The sequence below is a fragment of the Embiotoca jacksoni genome, unplaced genomic scaffold, assembly GCF_022577435.1.
Source record: "Embiotoca jacksoni isolate LCO1_2020_lvr unplaced genomic scaffold, fEmbJac1.0.p SCAF_23, whole genome shotgun sequence".
NCBI classification, from domain to species: domain Eukaryota; kingdom Metazoa; phylum Chordata; class Actinopteri; family Embiotocidae; genus Embiotoca; species Embiotoca jacksoni.
Genome location: NW_027185374.1, coordinates 3083540 through 3101402, shown reverse-complemented (window position 1 = coordinate 3101402; position 17863 = coordinate 3083540). Strand labels below are relative to the sequence as shown.

At 42.4% G+C, this 17863-nt stretch overlaps 2 protein-coding genes across 4 annotated transcripts in view; both read left to right on the top strand.

Moving 5' to 3' along the window:
- The first annotated feature begins 882 nt into the window (after window positions 1-882).
- On the top strand, window positions 883-9657 carry acbd3 (acyl-Coenzyme A binding domain containing 3). 2 transcript variants are annotated; one of them, XM_069158258.1, is made up of 8 exons: window positions 883-1203; window positions 2240-2381; window positions 2780-2920; window positions 3187-3345; window positions 3659-3833; window positions 4985-5234; window positions 5804-6088; window positions 7038-9657. In XM_069158258.1, the coding sequence occupies exons 1-8, from the start codon at window positions 915-917 to the stop codon at window positions 7250-7252; spliced, it is 1656 nt and encodes a 551-aa protein (XP_069014359.1). In that variant the 5' UTR covers window positions 883-914; the 3' UTR covers window positions 7253-9657. The 2 variants fall into 2 exon arrangements, with proteins under 2 accessions (XP_069014359.1, XP_069014358.1); XM_069158257.1 differs by having other exon boundaries at window positions 5801-6088.
- A 2080-nt stretch (window positions 9658-11737) lies between these two features.
- nhsl1b (NHS-like 1b) overlaps window positions 11738-17863 on the top strand; it is a 103723-nt gene continuing 97597 nt past the window's right edge. For both annotated transcript variants that reach the window (XM_069158249.1, XM_069158253.1), the window contains exon 1: window positions 11738-12260. In XM_069158249.1, coding sequence (XP_069014350.1) covers window positions 11942-12260 — 319 coding nt within the window. In that variant the 5' untranslated portion in view covers window positions 11738-11941. The remainder of the gene's footprint in view (window positions 12261-17863) is intronic.

Below are 17863 nucleotides of genomic sequence, written 5' to 3'. Positions count from 1 at the left end.
TGCAACATTTCCTCACGCAGGAGGATGGGATTTCATGAAACCTGAAAGGAAATCCCTTTATATTTTAAGTTTTTTTGTATATTAAATGAAAACTATATGACTGAAAGCCTCAACGGACTTAACTAACTTTCTAACTTATTTGTGTTCATTATTGTTAGCTGACGAAGTCGCTGAGTCAATACTCAGATTGTCAATGCAGCTGCTAACTACACCTACTTTATCAATTATTTTATAAAAAAGGTGTCCTCTAATTCCTACATTCATGGCATTAGAGTAATGGTCTATTGGCTGAAAATACGTGTCTCTCCCCCTTGTTCACCTGAATCTAAATGGACATTATCTGTAGTCATTTTTAAATTTGATATGTTTGTAGTTATCAGAGGCTGATCGGTAATACAACAGATTCTGTGACATGCAGTGGTTAAATACCCCTCACTGCAGTGTGCAATTTGGGCATTGCTCAATGTGGCCGAAGTCAAACATTGAGCACCATCCCGAATTGCACACTGCAAAGTTTTGGTTAGGTTTTGATATGAGGAGTGAGATGGTTCGGGTTAGTTATGGAGAAAGGGGCAAACCAATATTGAGTTCAAAACGCACATTTCCAAAAATACCCCAGCTGACTCATAAGTGAGTGCTCATCACTGGCACACTGAACTAAAAAATATTTTCTTTCATCAATTATGTTGATCTAAAAATAAAGCAAAATATGGAAAATGCCAACGTTTATTAATATTATATATTTTCCCATTAAAAAAAAAAACAACGTTTGTAAATGTTTTATATTTCCTTAAAAGATTCGTCAATATTAAAAAAAAAAAAAAAAAAAAAAAAAAAAAAAAAAAAAAAACAACCGGAACTTCCGCCAAGTCTAAACGGAAATAGGTACGTGGCCGCTTCAGCTGACAGTCTACATGATGGCGACAGAGGTTCAGAGCGGCGACCTCGACAGCGCTACTTCCAGCCGGCTCGAAGTTTCCATCGACGGCCTCACCCTCAGTCCGGACCCGGAGGGCGAGCGGAGCCAGGCCGAAGAGCCGGAGCCGACGCCCGCGGAGCCCGAGAAGACCGACGACGACGGCGACGACGACGAGCCGGGCGACGCTGGAAGCGAAGATGGAGAGACTCCCAGAGCTGCCATAGAAAGGAAATGGGGCTTCCCTCTGCAAGAGCTCTACGGGATGGCCCTTAAATTTTTCAAAGGTATTTCTTCGCAGCCGCCTCGACAAACCGGCGCAGCTTCAGCGCAGAAACGTCGCTCGTTACGCCGGAGAGACTCCGGCTGCTGCGGGCTTAGCGTGGTGCTAACGTTAGCTGCTACCTGTCACTCCGCAGTATGACATGAGGAGCTGTCGGCTGCCTCCTTTTTTTTTTATTTTTTTTATTTTTTTTTTTATTTTTTTTTTTTTTAAATGGCCAAACGAGCACGGCGGCACTTCCGTGTTGATTTGCTGCTGGCAGCCACATTTCCAGGACCACCAGGGTCCTTCTGCATGCTGGGAGGCCTCAAGGGGAACTTTAAATACATGCAAACAAACATTTATGTTTTTATGATTTGTATACCTGAATAGTTTAATTATCCAGCTGTGTTTTCATTTTTTTAAGTCGACTCCACTTATTAATTTTAATAGCTGGATGTGACAGCGTTTCAAAGCTCTGCAGACAGGTTTTGAACCTCTCTTTAAGTCCTCTCCGCATCACAAAGTAAGATTTAACACAGCATAACACAACAATATGTGATTTAGGTGAAATCAGAGGTTACTGTGCAAACATCTTTCGCAAGTGCAAACATTGGGCATTTGTGTGTTTTTTTTTTATTATTATTTGAGCTGAGTTGTAGTGACTGCGCAAACAGGTTTGGGCTCGGTAGAATAATAATCTGGGGTTTGTATTGTTTTTTTGTTTTTTTATCAACGTGTCACTTAAGGTTAGGTCCACCCACTTAACTTGTATATGTAAATCTTCTTGCCTCACCTTATCCTACATAAAGCGTGGGAGTGAATTCAGCACGTAATTCCTACCGATTTCTGGCACAGTGTTTTGAAATGAATAAAGAAAAGAATCTGTTGTTTTAATGCTTGTTGGAACTAGATTTTAATGCGACTCCCTTATTGTACAGTACGCAAAGGTGTATTGTGGTATTTACGAGCACTTTTCACCGCACGTGGACGTTTTAAAAAGAACGGGGCATAAAATAAATGCAAACTCATTTGTTTCCACGTTGCTTTTCTTCCTCAAGATAAAGATGGAAAGGCCTTCCACCCAACCTACGAGGAGAAGCTTCGACTGGTGGCGTTGCACAAGCAGGTGTCGCTGGGCCCTTATAACCCCGATGCTTCGCCGGAGGTCGGCTTCTTCGATGTGCTGGGTAACGACCGCAGGTAACGCAGCACACGCATCTGTATGCGTGTCTTTGCATGGGACCTTTTCGATTATAAGACGCATTGCGACACATTACAGTCATTTTGCTGTGCTTTGGTAACTCAACTGTTGATGCAGGTCATTTACAACTTCGTGTGCGCTTCTCATTTCTTTATGAATTTAAACTTTGTTAAAAAAAAATTGGATGGAAATCAGCCTTTTTGCCTCACTGTACGCAAAGTTTAATAATTTGATAGTTTGGTTTTCAAAATGAAATTATAACAACGGTTTTTAGGAGGGAAAAAAAACCCGAACGTTTTTAATCAAATATAGAAGCCAGTAAATCCGTAATGGCTGAGCCTAGTTTGCTTGGCATCCTGTGTTGTCTATCTTCATCTTCGTCTTGCCGTATTTGCAGGAAAGAGTGGGCCTCCCTGGGTAACATGGAGAAGGAGGAGGCCATGGTAGAGTTTGTCAAGCTACTCAACAAGTGCTGTAACCTCTTTGCTCCCTATGTCACCTCACACAAGATCGAAAGGGAGGAGCAGGAGAGAAAAAGGTAAGGTGCTCGGCTTCCGTCCTTCTTAAATGTCTAAATCCAGCTTCAGATTGTTCTACATGCAGCCAGAAAAGCTGTGGAAGCAGCATTTAGTTTAGTGTTGATAGGCGATACCTGCCCATGGTAGAATCTCTGGTCTGCCTTTCTTGAGAACTTAACATTTATCTGTATTTCACATGTTGTCTTTTAGTCTAACATAATATATGTACTGTACTTGTCCCTATGCATTACTTAGACTCTTCAATTCTCTCTGTGCTTTTCCTCAGGAAAGAAGAGGAGGAGCGTCAGAGGCAGGAGGAGGAGGAGAGGGAGCGACAGAGACAGGAGGAGGAGAGACGAAGGCTTGAGGAGGAGGAGAGGCTGAGGAGAGAGGAAGAGGAAAGAAGACAGGCAGAGGAGGAGAGGCTACGGATTGAGCAGCAGAAGTACGTTTCACTGTGTGGTGTTTGTAAAATGCGATTAGGTTTTGCAATTTCAGGTTTTGATTTCAGCAGGACAAATTTATGATCATCACTCTGCCCTGGTGTGTACATATATACAAGGCTAATGTTTTTCTATTTTGAAGCTGTGACTTTTAAGGTCCAGCAGAGTCAGTGCTGCACTTAAACCTGCTTCAAAGACCAAACGGTCACTAAAAGTTTTTATTTTTTTCAATAAACAACCTCGCATGTTTTTATTGTCTCCCCTGCCTCCTGTGTTTTCATCCTCACTAATTTTACCCGGTGATACTTTCACCAGACAACAGATAATGGCGGCGTTGAATGCCCAGACAGCGGTGCAGTTCCAGCAGTATGCGGCTCAGCAGTATCCCAACAGCCCAGAGCAGCAGCTCGGCCTCATCCGTCAGCTCCAGGAGCAGCACTACCAGCAGTACATGCAGCAGCTCTACCAGGTCCAGTTGGCTCAGCAACAGGTGGGATGCAGGACCACAGAGCAGCATACACTTTCATTGATAGATTTTAACATTTCATTTTAAGAACTGGCAATTATCCAAATGGATGTAAGAAAATCTTTTTGGAGAAGAAGTCGGAGTGGGTTCTTCTGGAAACTTACTGGTAACGTTTCAAGATGTTTATGTTTGAAAAACCTAATTGTGTGCAGTTGTTATAATCACTCTGGTGTGGTGACACTTGGTAGGCGTAAAACTAAGGCGAAGACAGCATTAGGACTAAAACAAAAAAAAACATCCATTCTACTAGTTGTTAAAGGTCCCATATTTTACAATTTCCCAGTGTTTTATTTGCAGTGTTGACATCCATCAAAATATATTTTTATCTCATTTTTTTAAAGTAACAAAAACCATGTGCATATAAATTTGCATCGCTTCTCTCTGGAGCTCCACCAAGAACAGGCTGTTTTGTATCTGTGTCTTTAAGGCGAATTTATATCAGTGATGCTCAGTGACTGGCTGACTCTTATCTGAGTGTCACATGCCCAAGCCAACCACAGCTTTTCCTCATTCTTGTAACTTGGTAGGTCAGCGACAGAATGACCGCTACATACTTTTTTCCCCACATGAAAGGTTGGGCAGTGGGCTGTGCTGAGGGCGGACATATGACATTAAGCGTGAGTTAGTGACATCACAAACTTTCAGAAGTCCAAATGGCACAGTTGCTGAGTACGGGTGTGGATTTCTCCATGGACGGAACATTTTTAACACTTTAACGGGATTTATATTGGAAGATGTGCTTCATATTCAAAAAACAAATGTCATTCTGGACAACCTTTAAAAAATTCCAGAACTGAATCCACTCATATTTTATGATGAGGTACACAATAAAACACACTCTTTTACAAAGAGAAAGAGCTTCAGTCAAAAAACAATGTAAGAGAACATTCAAAGAGTTGTCTAAAGATAGAAATTGAATTGCTAAATGTCCCATTTACAAAAGTGAACAATGTTAAAAGTAAAGTTTTAGCCTTCAAAGTGTAGCCCTGCCTACAATTGGTTCGAGATAGCAGGTGTCTATGCTGCCTCCTTCTGCATTGTAGAAACTACACTCTTGCTTCATGTCCTCAGTTTTAGTTTATGATGTTGACCTTATATCATCATTCTCGTCCCAGGCGGCCTTACAGAAGCAGCAGCAGCAGCAGGCTGACTTGTTGGTCCAGGGCACCCTCGAATCTAGCAGCTTCAACAGTGGCGAACCCATCCCCGCCTCAGCAGCAGGACCGCTGTGTGCTGCTTTGCCACTCGCTGGCGAGGAAGCTCCTACAGTCAATGGAGGCCAGTCAGACTCTTACTCAGAGAGCATGGACCGCGAGCCAGAGCCAGAGCCGGCAGAGGAGGTCTCAGAGAACGGGCCTTTATTAGGTTGGTGGGATGTAGCTTTGTTTATCTCATTTATATATATATAAAAAAAAACTAAAACAAAACATAAACTACAGGTGTTTGACTTCATGCAGGAAGTTCTACATTTTCCTTGTTGTGTAACTCATGGCTACAAGGCAGAGGGGGGGAAGCTCAGTCAAACAAACAAAGCCTTATACCAAAACTGAAACCTGATACTTATCTGCTGTGTCCTTGTTGATGTGACCTGGAGGGCAGGGACGGGAAGAGCTGGAACAAGTGACACATGATAAGGTGCTGGTTGAGGGATCATTCAGTCACACATTCTGCTTACACAAATGTAAAAAGTTGTACAAGAATTGAACAAGCGCTTCTATATCCTCAGACAAATAAATCCACCATGGCTGACTGCTCTCACTGTGAACATATTGTTTAGGGGAATGATTAAAGGAGGGGGTTGCTGAGTTTGCAATTTATAACTTCTTCTCGAATGGGAAACTGGCATTTTCAGATTGTGTCAGCAGATTTGTTTTGTTGTTGTTGGAGGTTTTACAACAGATTGTTAAATGCCTTTTGTCTTTTGATCACAGCAGACTCCCCACCAGTCATAGCTGCTCCTTCCATGTGGACAAGGCCACAGATCAAGGACTTCAAGGAGAAAATCCGCCAGGACGCCGACAGCGTGATCACGGTGGGGCGTGGCGAGGTGGTGACGGTGCGTGTCCCAACCCACGAGGAGGGCTCGTACCTGTTCTGGGAGTTTGCCACAGACTATTACGACATCGGCTTCGGGGTCTTCTTCGAGTGGACGGATGCTGCCTCTGCTTCAGTCAGCGTGCACGTGTCAGAGTCCAGTGATGAGGATGAAGATGAAGAAGGTAAGAGGTTGTGTCAGGAGTTATGCGGGAGTAAGCCTGCAGGTTTGTTTGTACAAATGTTTCCAATGTTTACAGACCAACCTGAGGTGGTGGTAGTTTATTTTACTGTTGTATATAAACAGTATAGTTTGGTCATGATTTCCCTGTTGAGATTAGGTTCACAGACATTTGCTATGGATGCTTGGATGCAGCGAGTCATGCTGGCTGCTCTCCTATTGTTGCCACAGAAGCCTGATTTGAATGAGAATGTCTCTTTTATTGGCCTTAGCTTCACTTATCAGTCTACAGAGAGATGGGTGACTAGTTTTCCAGTGAATATTTTATTCTTACCTTGTGTTCAGAATGTGTGTACATAGTTAAACATCCACGACTCTCCCTAGGTCAGCTGAAATCCTGCTTATGTTCTTCGGTGGAAACCCGAGCATATGTGTGAATGAGAATGAATGATGGGAATACATTTGATATTTGTCATATTGTGCAGCCATGTAGGCTGGGTTACATTATTGTATGGAGGTTTTGCCACATGTAGTCATAAACATCATGTATCTTTTAGGAAGTATGCAAATTTTATGCAGAATTTGACCCGACCACTAAGAGAGTCCGATACCTGAAGGGCTTTCTGATCATTTATCATTTACTATAATATATGGTGTTATACTTGAGCCTCCTTCCCGGGTGTGTAACAGGAAATCTTCGCAGAAAAATTTTGCACAGATTGTATTTCAGTCTGCTCAAACTGTTGTAAGTGGTTGCAAGAAATCTTTCTCACTGTGCTCAGCACTGAAGCACAAATATAACTTCAGAACATTAAGATTAATGATGGCCTGACATAAATAATGCATAGTGTAGCCAAAGTACCATTTTAAAAACATGAGACTCGGTGATGATTGTCTTGTTTCCCGGCAGCTTTTTTCCCCCCCTCCATGATCTGTTGTTCTTGTGCCTACAGGTGATCCTCCCACCGAGGAGGAGAAGGCGAAGAAGGAGGCAGGGAAACCCCAGGTGGATGAGATTGTGCCGGTTTACCGGCGGGACTGTCACGAGGAGGTGTACGCCGGCAGCCACCAATACCCCGGCCGCGGGGTCTACCTGCTCAAGTTTGACAACTCCTATTCACTCTGGCGCTCCAAGAGTGTTTACTACAGAGTCTATTACACCAGATAAGCCTGAATACAGACACGGGGGGAGCCAAGCAGTGTGTATGTTCATATATATGTGTGTGTTTTGGTGGAGATTTGTGTGAAGGCAGCCTGTGTGTGTGTGTGTGTGTGTGTGTGTGTGTGTGTGTGTGTGTGTGTGTGTGTGTGTGTGTGTGTGTGTGTGTGTGTGTGTGTGTGTGTGTGTGTGTGTGTGTGTGTGTGTGTGTGTGTGTGTATGTATGTATGTGTGTGTGTGTGTACGTATGTGTGTGTATGTATGTGTGTGTGTGTGTATGAAGGAGTAAATGATACCAGATCCATTATCCATACAACCACCAGAGGGTGACAAAGAGACATCTAGAGCCCTGGTCTGGAGATTGGACTAATATGCGCCTATGTGTCATCGAGCCTTTGGAAGAGGAGCGTGTATCCCTGTTGTATATTCAGCACCTGTGCTTGCTGTACCAAGCTGTAGGACAATGCTCTCATATTGTATTTTACCACTCCCCCCCCCCCCCTCTCCCCCGCTCCCTCCCTGGGCTCCTGTCATGTCACCGCCCTGGCCCAGCACTGTCCAACATGGCCTTGTGGCTGCTTCTTCCCAGAGTGATGCTTTCATAACCATGAATGGAAACTTGGCGAGTCCAGCACCCTGTGAGCCAGCGTTTCCCATTTAGTGGAAATAGTGGTTGTTTATCCCACGAGAACACAGACAATGTCAGAAATTCAGTGATATTGCAAATGTGCTTCATAACACTATGCCTTTTACACAGAGGTCTTCTGGTCTTTGCCAAGTCTCATTCACACATAAAAAAAAACACCAGTGTACACAAAGCTACCTATCCTTTTTGTTGTAAAACAGTAGTGTTATTCTCTGCCCCAGTCACCGGGTATACGTGAAGATCTGAGGGGATTGTTAGTGGAAGCAGTCGTCCTTTTGGCTTATTCTTCTGTTTTGTTTTGTTTTGTACCTTTTTTCTTGATACAGTCTGAGGAGTAGGTTTCTTTAAATGAGTCCACTGGGATAATTTATGAAGGACACAAGAAATGATTTAGCCACGTGGGTGTTAAGGGAAGGAAGAGAGAATAGTAATGCACATGGTAAAGTATGGTTGTGGGCATTCTGGGCTTTTGAACACAAGCATCTCGGTATGTGATACAGAATAAGAAGTCAAAAAACAAATTACTTTATAAATATCTCTCCCTTTCTCATACAAATGTTTATTTTTACTGGTGTGATTTGTGTTTTCAGTTTGTTTCACTTTCAAGCAGCTGCTTCTTGACAGTCCCCGGCAACTGTCCATATCTTTCGCTCATCAATTCTGTATTGAAGATTTACAAAAAAGGAGAAAGTATTGCTAATATTACCTAGGAGGATTTTGTGTTCATCTTTCTGTATGTGTTTCAGATTTGCTGTACTGAGTTCTGGCACGGAATTTGACAATAAAAAGAAAAATCCACTAACCACTTATGTTTTGGAGGTCATGATACACTGTTACATCTGTGCAGCACTCAAAAATCCATTACACAAAATGCTGTGTTGCAGTTTTTGTTTCTTCCTGGTTTGAATTGACTCAAATTGTCATCTCAAGTATTGTGACTAAACTGACATGTTGTGGACTTCTGCATGACATGGTTGCTTACTAACTCGGTTCTAAATGTATTTTGCGTTTTTTACAATTTTGTTGCCATGGTTTAGATTCATTTTGTGGTTCAGTTCTACAATTACATATGTATGCACCGGACATCTACAAGCATTGTGGGCAGTGCTGTGTGAACTATTGTCTGTATCAGAATGACGCTTGTTGAATGTGTTCAGCGGGTGTCGAGGACATTTGGTTTCCCTTTATCATACTTAACTGTGCATTTTTGTGCATAAGCGACCAAACTTTAAGGACAGGCAGAACATTGTGCAAGTTGAGTAATCCTCCAGTGTCTTTGCTCACCGTTAAAATTTGTCATATTATTTAATTACTTCTGTCTCCAATCCATTTAGTAATTTGTGTAACGAAATGTCACTGCCTATGGCTTAAGCAAGCCGTACAGTTCAAGGACGTTCCCTTATTCTTTGATATGTGATGTTTGTTTTTAAGTTTTTATGGCTCACCAAATGGTTTGAGTTGACTTGTTCAAGCCTTGTATGTAAATAATTCTATAAATGAGTTTATGTATGGGTTTATAGATGTGGAAGAAGGCTATGGTTTTGCGAATCAATGCACTGTAAAATAAGGTGAATGAGATATACATTTTACGTCGAATGAAAGTCCAAAACTTGTAGGAAGTATAGAATTGTAAGACTCTATTGACACGAACGATAGAAAAGCTCATCTTTTTGTATTGTTTTGACTTGTTTGAATCTCTTTGAGTTGCAAGATCTTTTTGGGCATATATTTAATCTTGATTAAACTTATCTTCATCTCTAAAACTGTAGCTTTGCTTATTTTTTGCTTGTGGTCAAGCTTTAATGCGTATAGTGCAAAACTTATTTCAGTTTCAGAAGATAACATTTTACGCAAACAAAGGAGGTCTCGTTGGGAATGCAAGGACACCAAAAATGGCCTTGTAACAACAGACCACTATCAGGCTCGTTCCTTTTTCCACCCGCGGTGAATGTGTCATCCTCATGCCGCTTTCCTGTTGAACACGTTTTGTGCTGAGGGAAGGACAATTGCGGGTATTACTTGTATATAACGGAACAATCCACCTTGCCTTCACAGTTTTCAATGATGCACATGGGGTGTCACAATATTCAGAGTCGTATCAGCATTTTACCCTCAAATATTGAGTAACTTGTTCAACTATTACCACAGAGCACACACCCAGTCAGGAGGAATTTGATGATTTCCAGTTAATTGTGTAATAACTAAACATGACAGTAGAGAAACTTGCCTACATCTCAGACAGGCACCCGTGGACTTGCTGTGTTCACTTAAAGACACCAGGGGGCACCTTCAAATACTGCAGAAACTAATTTTGCCATACTTTGAAAAGCACCCATTAAACTTGTGACCTGTATATTTTAAAACTGAGTTGGGTGAACAGTGTGCCTCTGAGGTGGGTTTGCTCTTTGAAATTTAAAGAGTAGTGGTGGGAGTGTCAAATGGTGAAAGAAGGACCTGGACAAACATTCATTGCACACACACGGGTGATAAATCAGAGACAAGTGTTCGTAGAATGTGTTGTCCAGGAGTTATTTTAAACAGTATGAAAAAAACAAGTGACATATCCTTTTAACTGTAGTGACTTTGGGCCAACACTCTTTCTTTAAAAATGCACAAAAATACTAGATTAAAACCTATTATATGGTAGGAGTGTGTATAAAAAAATGGTCGGGGGCTTTTAATTTGAAGTGGATACAGGAAGTTGTGGCATTTGGCCCACCAGTGGTGACTTTATCAGTTTATCGCTCATATTTGGCCGACCAATGGTGTAACTTTATCACACAAACAACAATGTATAGGCTAATGCTCCACAGTTAATGCATGTTTTAGCTCGTGTTTGCCTAACTTATCAATATCTATTTGTTTTATATTTATCTATTTATTTGTTATTTCACGGGGTGTTGCTAAAATGGCAGAAAACATATTTCCCCAGCAGTTCAATAGTCCCGTTTTCATCAGACCTTAGCAGACAATTTGACTTGTCATTGTAGGGAAAGCGCAGCAATAACAATGGCTGTATGTCCCTTAAGGAAGGTCCTGCTCGTCGTGCCTGTTGATTCAAGCATAGTTTATTGGGACACTTAATGGAACTGAGCAAACAGTAATACACCTGTGCTTTCCCTACAATGACAAGTCAAAATGTCCGCCATGAAAAGGACTGTATAGATAATAATAGTAGTAGATTATAAAGCCCTCATCATCAGGACTTTTTTTTTTTTTAATGGTAGACCTGGATGTAAATATAGCCAGCTTTGTAAACTACATTGAACGAGTCACATCGCTACACAAGCAGGTCATTTTATCCACCATTTAAATAGGATTAATTAAAAACAAACACAATGTTTGTCTGTTTGGTTTATTTCATCTCAAATGACCTAATGAACAACTAAATGCAATGCATTATTTTGTACTTAATTTGGCAAGGTAATTCTTTTGTTAAAAAAAAATAAACCAAGGGAACATTTGACTATCCCCCCCCAATCCTAAATGTAAGATTGCCATAAAATAAAGAATAGATGTTAATGTGAAAGATGATTTTTTTTATTTTTTTTTTAAAACCTCTGTTGTGTTTTGTGTTTCTTCCCAGTCTGCTGGTGGTCCCAGTCCTTGTTCAGTCTTTGAAGAGATCCGGTCCTGGTTTTCGGTGTCACCGCTCAGCTGACTTCGATGGGAGGCAGGTAAACTCTCCTCAGTGGATCAGGCTCCGGCTCCAGTCGCTACAGGTAGTTATAGTTTTTTTTTCCGGGCTTTTATTTCTACTTTCCCCCCTACTTTTCCTTGTGTGTGTGGTTTTTTTTTCTTCTCTCCAGCTTGCGCCTGTGCCTTGGTTGAATTTGAATAGACGTTGGGAGGCAACGTCTCCAGTGTGCCGCAGCACAAAGTCCCATGCTTTGAAAAACAAAAAAATATGGCGGGATTGAAGGATTACACTGCCTCGAAAATTACAGCAACCGCAGGAAGGCAGCTCGTCTTGGGTTTGTTTTAAAGCTGAGGTTTTTTTTTGTTGCGTGAAGACTTTTCGATCCCGCTGTAGTTACTGGCATGAAATAAGTATGCCCTTTCATCAGAGGAATATTGAGCCGCGGCGTGTGAGTAGGTTATCCGCGAGGGATGGCTGGAAACCGGTGGAGGACACCGGCAAACGCAAACTGAAAAAGCCTGTTTTATTCTCGTCTTTGGACGAGGTCGGCTGTCACACACTGACCAGCATTATTCACCAACTTTCCGACCTTTCCCGACATGCCAGCGACATCTTCCTGGGCATCGAGATGGAGGCAGGGATGGTGTTCAGAAGATCCTGCAGGATTCAGGGACGGCTGCACCTTCTGCAGAGTGAAATCTGCAAGCTTGACCCCAAGAAAGTCAAAATCCGTAAGTCTGCACTGTTGGTCACTTGATATGTTTATGCAGGAAACTTGTAACTCTTCTTTTGGCCTCTATAACAGCAATTCTGTTGGATAATTAGAGGTTTAGTGGGGAAACTAAACCTCTAATTGAGACCCACAGACATGTGATATGCGTTTTTATATATTTACATACATCTAGACTGACTACAGACCGTTGTTTTTCATTCGAGACTTGGGACTTGAATGAGGCAGGTGTAACTTTCTTCCAGAGATAGTCATCGGTGTAGAGAGGTGCTGGTCAGGTCCAAGGTGACTGTCACGTTTTGTCCGTTGGAAAGAACCAGGGAGGAGGGATTGGTGTCACTTGGCTTTGTTTGTCTTTGATTTAGACTTATGTTAATAGGGCCATTATGTCCTGTCAGAAATGATGGATTTCCTCCCAACCTACTGACCATCTGTCTTCAGGTCTTCAAAGGACACTGAGATCACAGAAGGCCCTCACAACCTTTGCCTCCTCTTCTTGCTGTTTTATTGATGTAAAAAAAAAGTTGGTCAACACAGAGATTAATGGAAGATCAATGTCCAGACTTTTGATGCTTCGTGAGTAATTGTGCTTGCTGTTGTAAAGTTAGTCTCACAAACTAAGACATTGACTCAGACTGTAGTGACTGAGAGATAGGCCTTTTGAGTGAATACATATCTGCTTCTCTATACCGCTGCTTCCTATTAAACAGGTTATGTGGCCGTGTTTTCAAATTTAGGTGTTAAGGGACTTTGTTTCGTGTTAATTGTCTTAATGGCTTCTTTGTTTATCTGATTTGCCTCCGAAGCATTTGCTAAGAAAGGATTCAATAGACAAGCCCAAATTCCTCAGAACATTTGTTTGAGGAGGATCTCAGTTCTGATTCATTGGCTTTTGTTTCCTTTTTACTCTCCTCTTTCCTACATTTGTTCTGTATCGGTTCACACCGACTGTGACTCACCCACTCTCTCTCTCACTCACTCATACATACATAGAATGAAATTACTTGATAGGCCGAGCAGACAGATGCCAGACAGAGGCGAATGTGATGTACGATGAGCAATAGATAACCACATACACAGACTGATACTCTGCCGAGCTGTGTTTACGGTGTACCCTCTGCCACCAGACACGGCCTCCGTCATCACACATCCTGACTCGGCTGCCGCTATTATCTGTACCTGTTGAAGTTTTGATGCGGTCCTGGACGGGTTTCTTCCAGTCAGTCGGTGCGAGCCAGCAGCTGAAGACAAGGTGTGAGAGAGCAGTCAGGAATGCGGGGTGTTGTGTTGTGATCTGCAGTTGCCAGCTCCCACACAGCCCCAAGGCCGGCGCAGGGCGCACGGAAGCGCCGGCTTTTAGATTCATTACAACACAGACATGCGAGTCTTTCCACACATAACAACACCTGCCTTTTGAAGCGCCCTCCGGCATTACTCCGGGAAGGGAGTCCCGGATTTGAATACGCCATACAGAACAGCTGGCGGAGTTGTTTTTGAACGGGCATCCGAATGAACGTTACTGTGCAGTGTACATGACTTCATGAACCAAAGCATCCATGGGCATGCTTTGGTATTTTACAACCGCAGCCTCATGCTGTTACTCACTGGTTCCTAAAAGGGGAAATCAACACACTTTTAGTACTTCGTCTCGTGAGGCTTTTAAATCCTTGATGAGACTCTATGTTGCCTTTAGGGTAGTTTCGGCTACTGAGCCCTGAGGAATATAAAGTAGTACATGATCAGCTCATAGTTTGAATATAAATGTCGTAAGTGTTGCTGGTCACTCTGTTGTCTTCTACTACTGTGGGTCAGGATTCCTCCTCTAACCTCAGCTCCAAGATGGATCATGTTACTGCTAAAGGGGCAAAGAGGGGCCCCTATATACGCTGGGAGACCGACATTGAGAGAAGGGCGTATATAGTGAATGGCTGTGATTGTCTTGCTGTTTCTCTGCCTATGCACACTCAAAGTAATCAGGGGCTGTGTGAGCAGGAGACATTATAGGCAAATGGGATTTCCTCCTGGTGTGGGTTTGGACTGTCTCCTGCCGGAGTTAATCCATTTGTTGCTGAAGTATCGGGCATCCGGGCAAAGTTCAGAGATCGTTCACTTGAGCGTCAGCGGGTAACACCTGACACTCAGAGTCAAGAGTTTAAACAAAGTCTAGTTTGGCTGGCTTGGATTTCTGCTGCAGGCCAACAAGGGTCGTGTTAGCTGTGGTTGGGTTATTGATCTCTACTGTGATAATATTTTCATTGTATTCATGATATAAAATAAACATTTATCTTATTATGGTGCATCTATTGCCACATCATGTTGTTTATGACTATGTGAAGAAAATTGTGGGTGTTGATGAACATTTGCAACAAGAACATGAAAATTTGAAGTGACGTTTTCCCAATATAACAACTTTACATGTATGTGAGGACACAACTTGTAGAAACAGTTAACTAATCAAGTACTCTTAGATAACCCTGGCATCGTGTCCATCAGGGCCGGATTAACCAGGTTTTGGGGCCCGACTAAAATAAGCTGCATGACTGTTTCTCCCTCTTTCTGGTTATTGTGTCTTGTTTTTTTTTTTTCTCAGAAATTACAAATTATACATTCGATTAACTATAAATGTATTTAGGATTGCACACCATGTAACCATATTACAACTGGGTAAATTTGACATTTTTCCTCTTTACTAGATAGTAGTGCAGATGTCAGCTTAAGGCCCTTATTGTTTCAGTGCAGTTATCGTAGGACCCCAGAGGGTGTGTCTGCACAGAGCGCCTTTCAGCCACATTTTTTAATTGTCCATTTCACACACTTCTGACTGAACCGACACCCTCCTATTTCAATCAGTGCAGCTGCTTTCTACACTGGCGGACCGACGGCTCGCGTTTTACTCGCACTTATTCAGTCGTAAACGTGAGCCCAAGCACATTTTTATGCTTCTGCATTTCACCTGCATAACAACAGTGATTGTTTATGGGCCCTGAGTGCTTCCAAAACATGGCTGACCTACAGCTCAGTACTGTGCTGGACAGAGGGCCTCTCTGCATCACCCAACAACATGTCACAACTCTGACTTTTAGGTGAAACGTGCCTTTCAATATATTTTAAACGCCAAGTCTCTGCTGCCAAATATAGCCCTTCCTTTGAATTGGGAATACGCTATTTTAATGTTGAAAGTAGGTGACTAGTGAAGGTTAATTGGAGTTAGAGGCTGAGGGCCTCCCTGTCAGATATCTTGATACCCACTAGTTGGAGCTCAGAAACACACACACACACACACACACACACACACACACACTGAGCAAAAACACGTTTCCAGCTGACCTGCTAATGTCTACAGTCCATCTTGTCTCTTACACACACAAACACAAATACACAGACACACACACTGCCCGAGCATTCCTCCTCTATCCCTCAGATATTTATAGGCATATGTCTTTGCCTGATTATCGTTCATCTGGAGCAGGCTATCATGTTTAGGGTGTGTTGCTATGTTCAAGTGTTTCTCTAAGACCTTTGTGTGTGTGGGAATATACACTCTTGGCTTGTGTGTTGACGGACGTTTGAGGCTCAGGCTGGGGCTGCGAGCGTTAAACAGTACTCAAATAATGACTGGAAGTATACTGCATGAATGCAGTCCAAGTTGTGTCCAAAGGATAACAAATCACAATCATGGCTGGATAAACTAATTACTGTTTATTCTTTTTTAATTTCTTTTCAAAAACACACACACACACACACACACACACACACACACACACACACACACACACACACATACACACCCTTGTTTATCCTACCTCAATTCCCCCTAGTCACTATTCACTCAGGCCCACTGAGGTCCCCTCCATTCATTGATAGAGAATCATTACGCAGTCAGAATCCTCAAGTCAGTTCCCACAGGGCTCGTTCCAGCCAAAGGAGCCTGGCCTGGTTCTAGAGGTCGACCTGCTCCCATGAGGGACAAAAGAGATGGGTCGAGACAGATGGAGAAAAAGAGAGACAGAGAGGGAAAAGTTAGAGAAAGAAAGGGGAAATGACTGGGAAAGGGCTGTAGCATTTTAATAAGTGGAGGGATTTTGCCATCGAACTGCATCTGACTTGGATTGTGTCTGTGAGTGTGTGTGTGTGTGTGTGTGTGTGTGTATGTGCAGCCGCCCTCTCTCACGCCTTCGTGCAGACCTCCCAGGATTTAAACATACCCCATGCCAGGGCACAGAGGAGTGTTATGAGTGAAAGAGTGAGCAACAGCTAAAGTTCTTCATCTTGAGTGTCACTTCTGAACATGTATTGTGAGTTCGTCCTTGCTTAAGTATACACGCATGCATTTCTCTCAGCAGGCTGCCAGTGTAGCAGAAGATTCTTGTTGATTATCACGTGACATCCCGAATCCAGATGCTACTGCTCAGCGTCGTCCTGCAGTTTTCTGCTTAATAAAACTTAATCTGTCAGAGACCAATTTGCAGTTGATGGTATGAGACAGTAAAGTTAATAAGAAAATGGCTAAATTTAGAGTTGTGTGTGTGTGTGTGTGTGTGTGTGTGTGTGTGTGTGTGTGTGTGTGTGTGTGTGTGTGTGTTTAAGCCCTGATTTGAGCAGCAGCGTTAACCAGATCACTCTACAGTATACACAAGAGTATTTTATCACTTCTTTCATGCCAGCATTAGAGGATGCTCAGATTCAGTTCATGGCTTTTCATATGAGTATGAATGGACTGTAGTCAGACTGTTTAGATTTAAACAGAGAGATCTGTGATATACTTATAGGAAGTAATACAAAATATCATAGGGGATTAGTGTTCAGAAGACAGATAATGAACGTGACCTGTAAATCCACTTCCCAAACTTCTTGTCCACTATAAATATCATTGGTTTGCTGGTACATGATTTAGGCATGGCTGGCCGCACGCAGCATAAAGTCTATTCTGAGATTTTGCTATTGCTGTCACCACACGCGTGTGGATCTCTTCCCACAGTCAGAGAACCCACATGCAGGACTTACAGGTTGGCAAATTGGCAAGTTGAGGGTGCTGTGGGGTAATCCAGGGTTTAACCATCCAGCAGGGAGATGAGCAAGATTTAATCCCTGCTGTAGTAACCTCTGCCCAAGAGAGGATGGAGTGGGACATCCCAAGGGTTCCTGGAGCACACTGGTTATTGCTTTTGTTTTTATTTAGATGTTCCCATGTGTGTATAATTGTACAGTGTACGTTTGTGTGCATGGATACATGCATATGCACTTACAGAATTACATTTTACACCTGATAACACATCTCAATACAGGCCCAGCACAGTATTTGTTAATGTCCATTAAAGTGTATTCTTTTTTTCTTTTTAAGTACAAAATGCAGTCAGTGTCAGAATGAATTAACTATATGGACAAAATAGGTTCAATTACCAGCCAAACCTCATTTTGCATGTTTGTATACTCTTTTACAAATGTTAAATTTAACATCAGAAAGCTGAAATATCCCCCAAATCATTTATGGGGCCTGAACCGTCAGAAAAATGTCAGAGAATTGTGAAAATCGTGAACCAATGTTTCCCAAAGCCCAAGCTGCAGCCTAAAATATCTTGTCCCGACCAACAGTCCACAACCCAT

Excerpts from the sequence above, each read along its gene's own strand:
- acbd3 (XM_069158257.1), top strand. The coding sequence starts at position 915 with ATGATGGCGACAGAGGTTCAGAGCGGCGACCTCGACAGCGCTACTTCC. Across the intron at positions 3,346-3,658 it reads CTACGGATTGAGCAGCAGAA|ACAACAGATAATGGCGGCGT; the intron begins GTACGTTTCACT and ends TACTTTCACCAG. Across the intron at positions 5,235-5,800 it reads AGAGAACGGGCCTTTATTAG|CAGACTCCCCACCAGTCATA; the intron begins GTTGGTGGGATG and ends TTTTGATCACAG.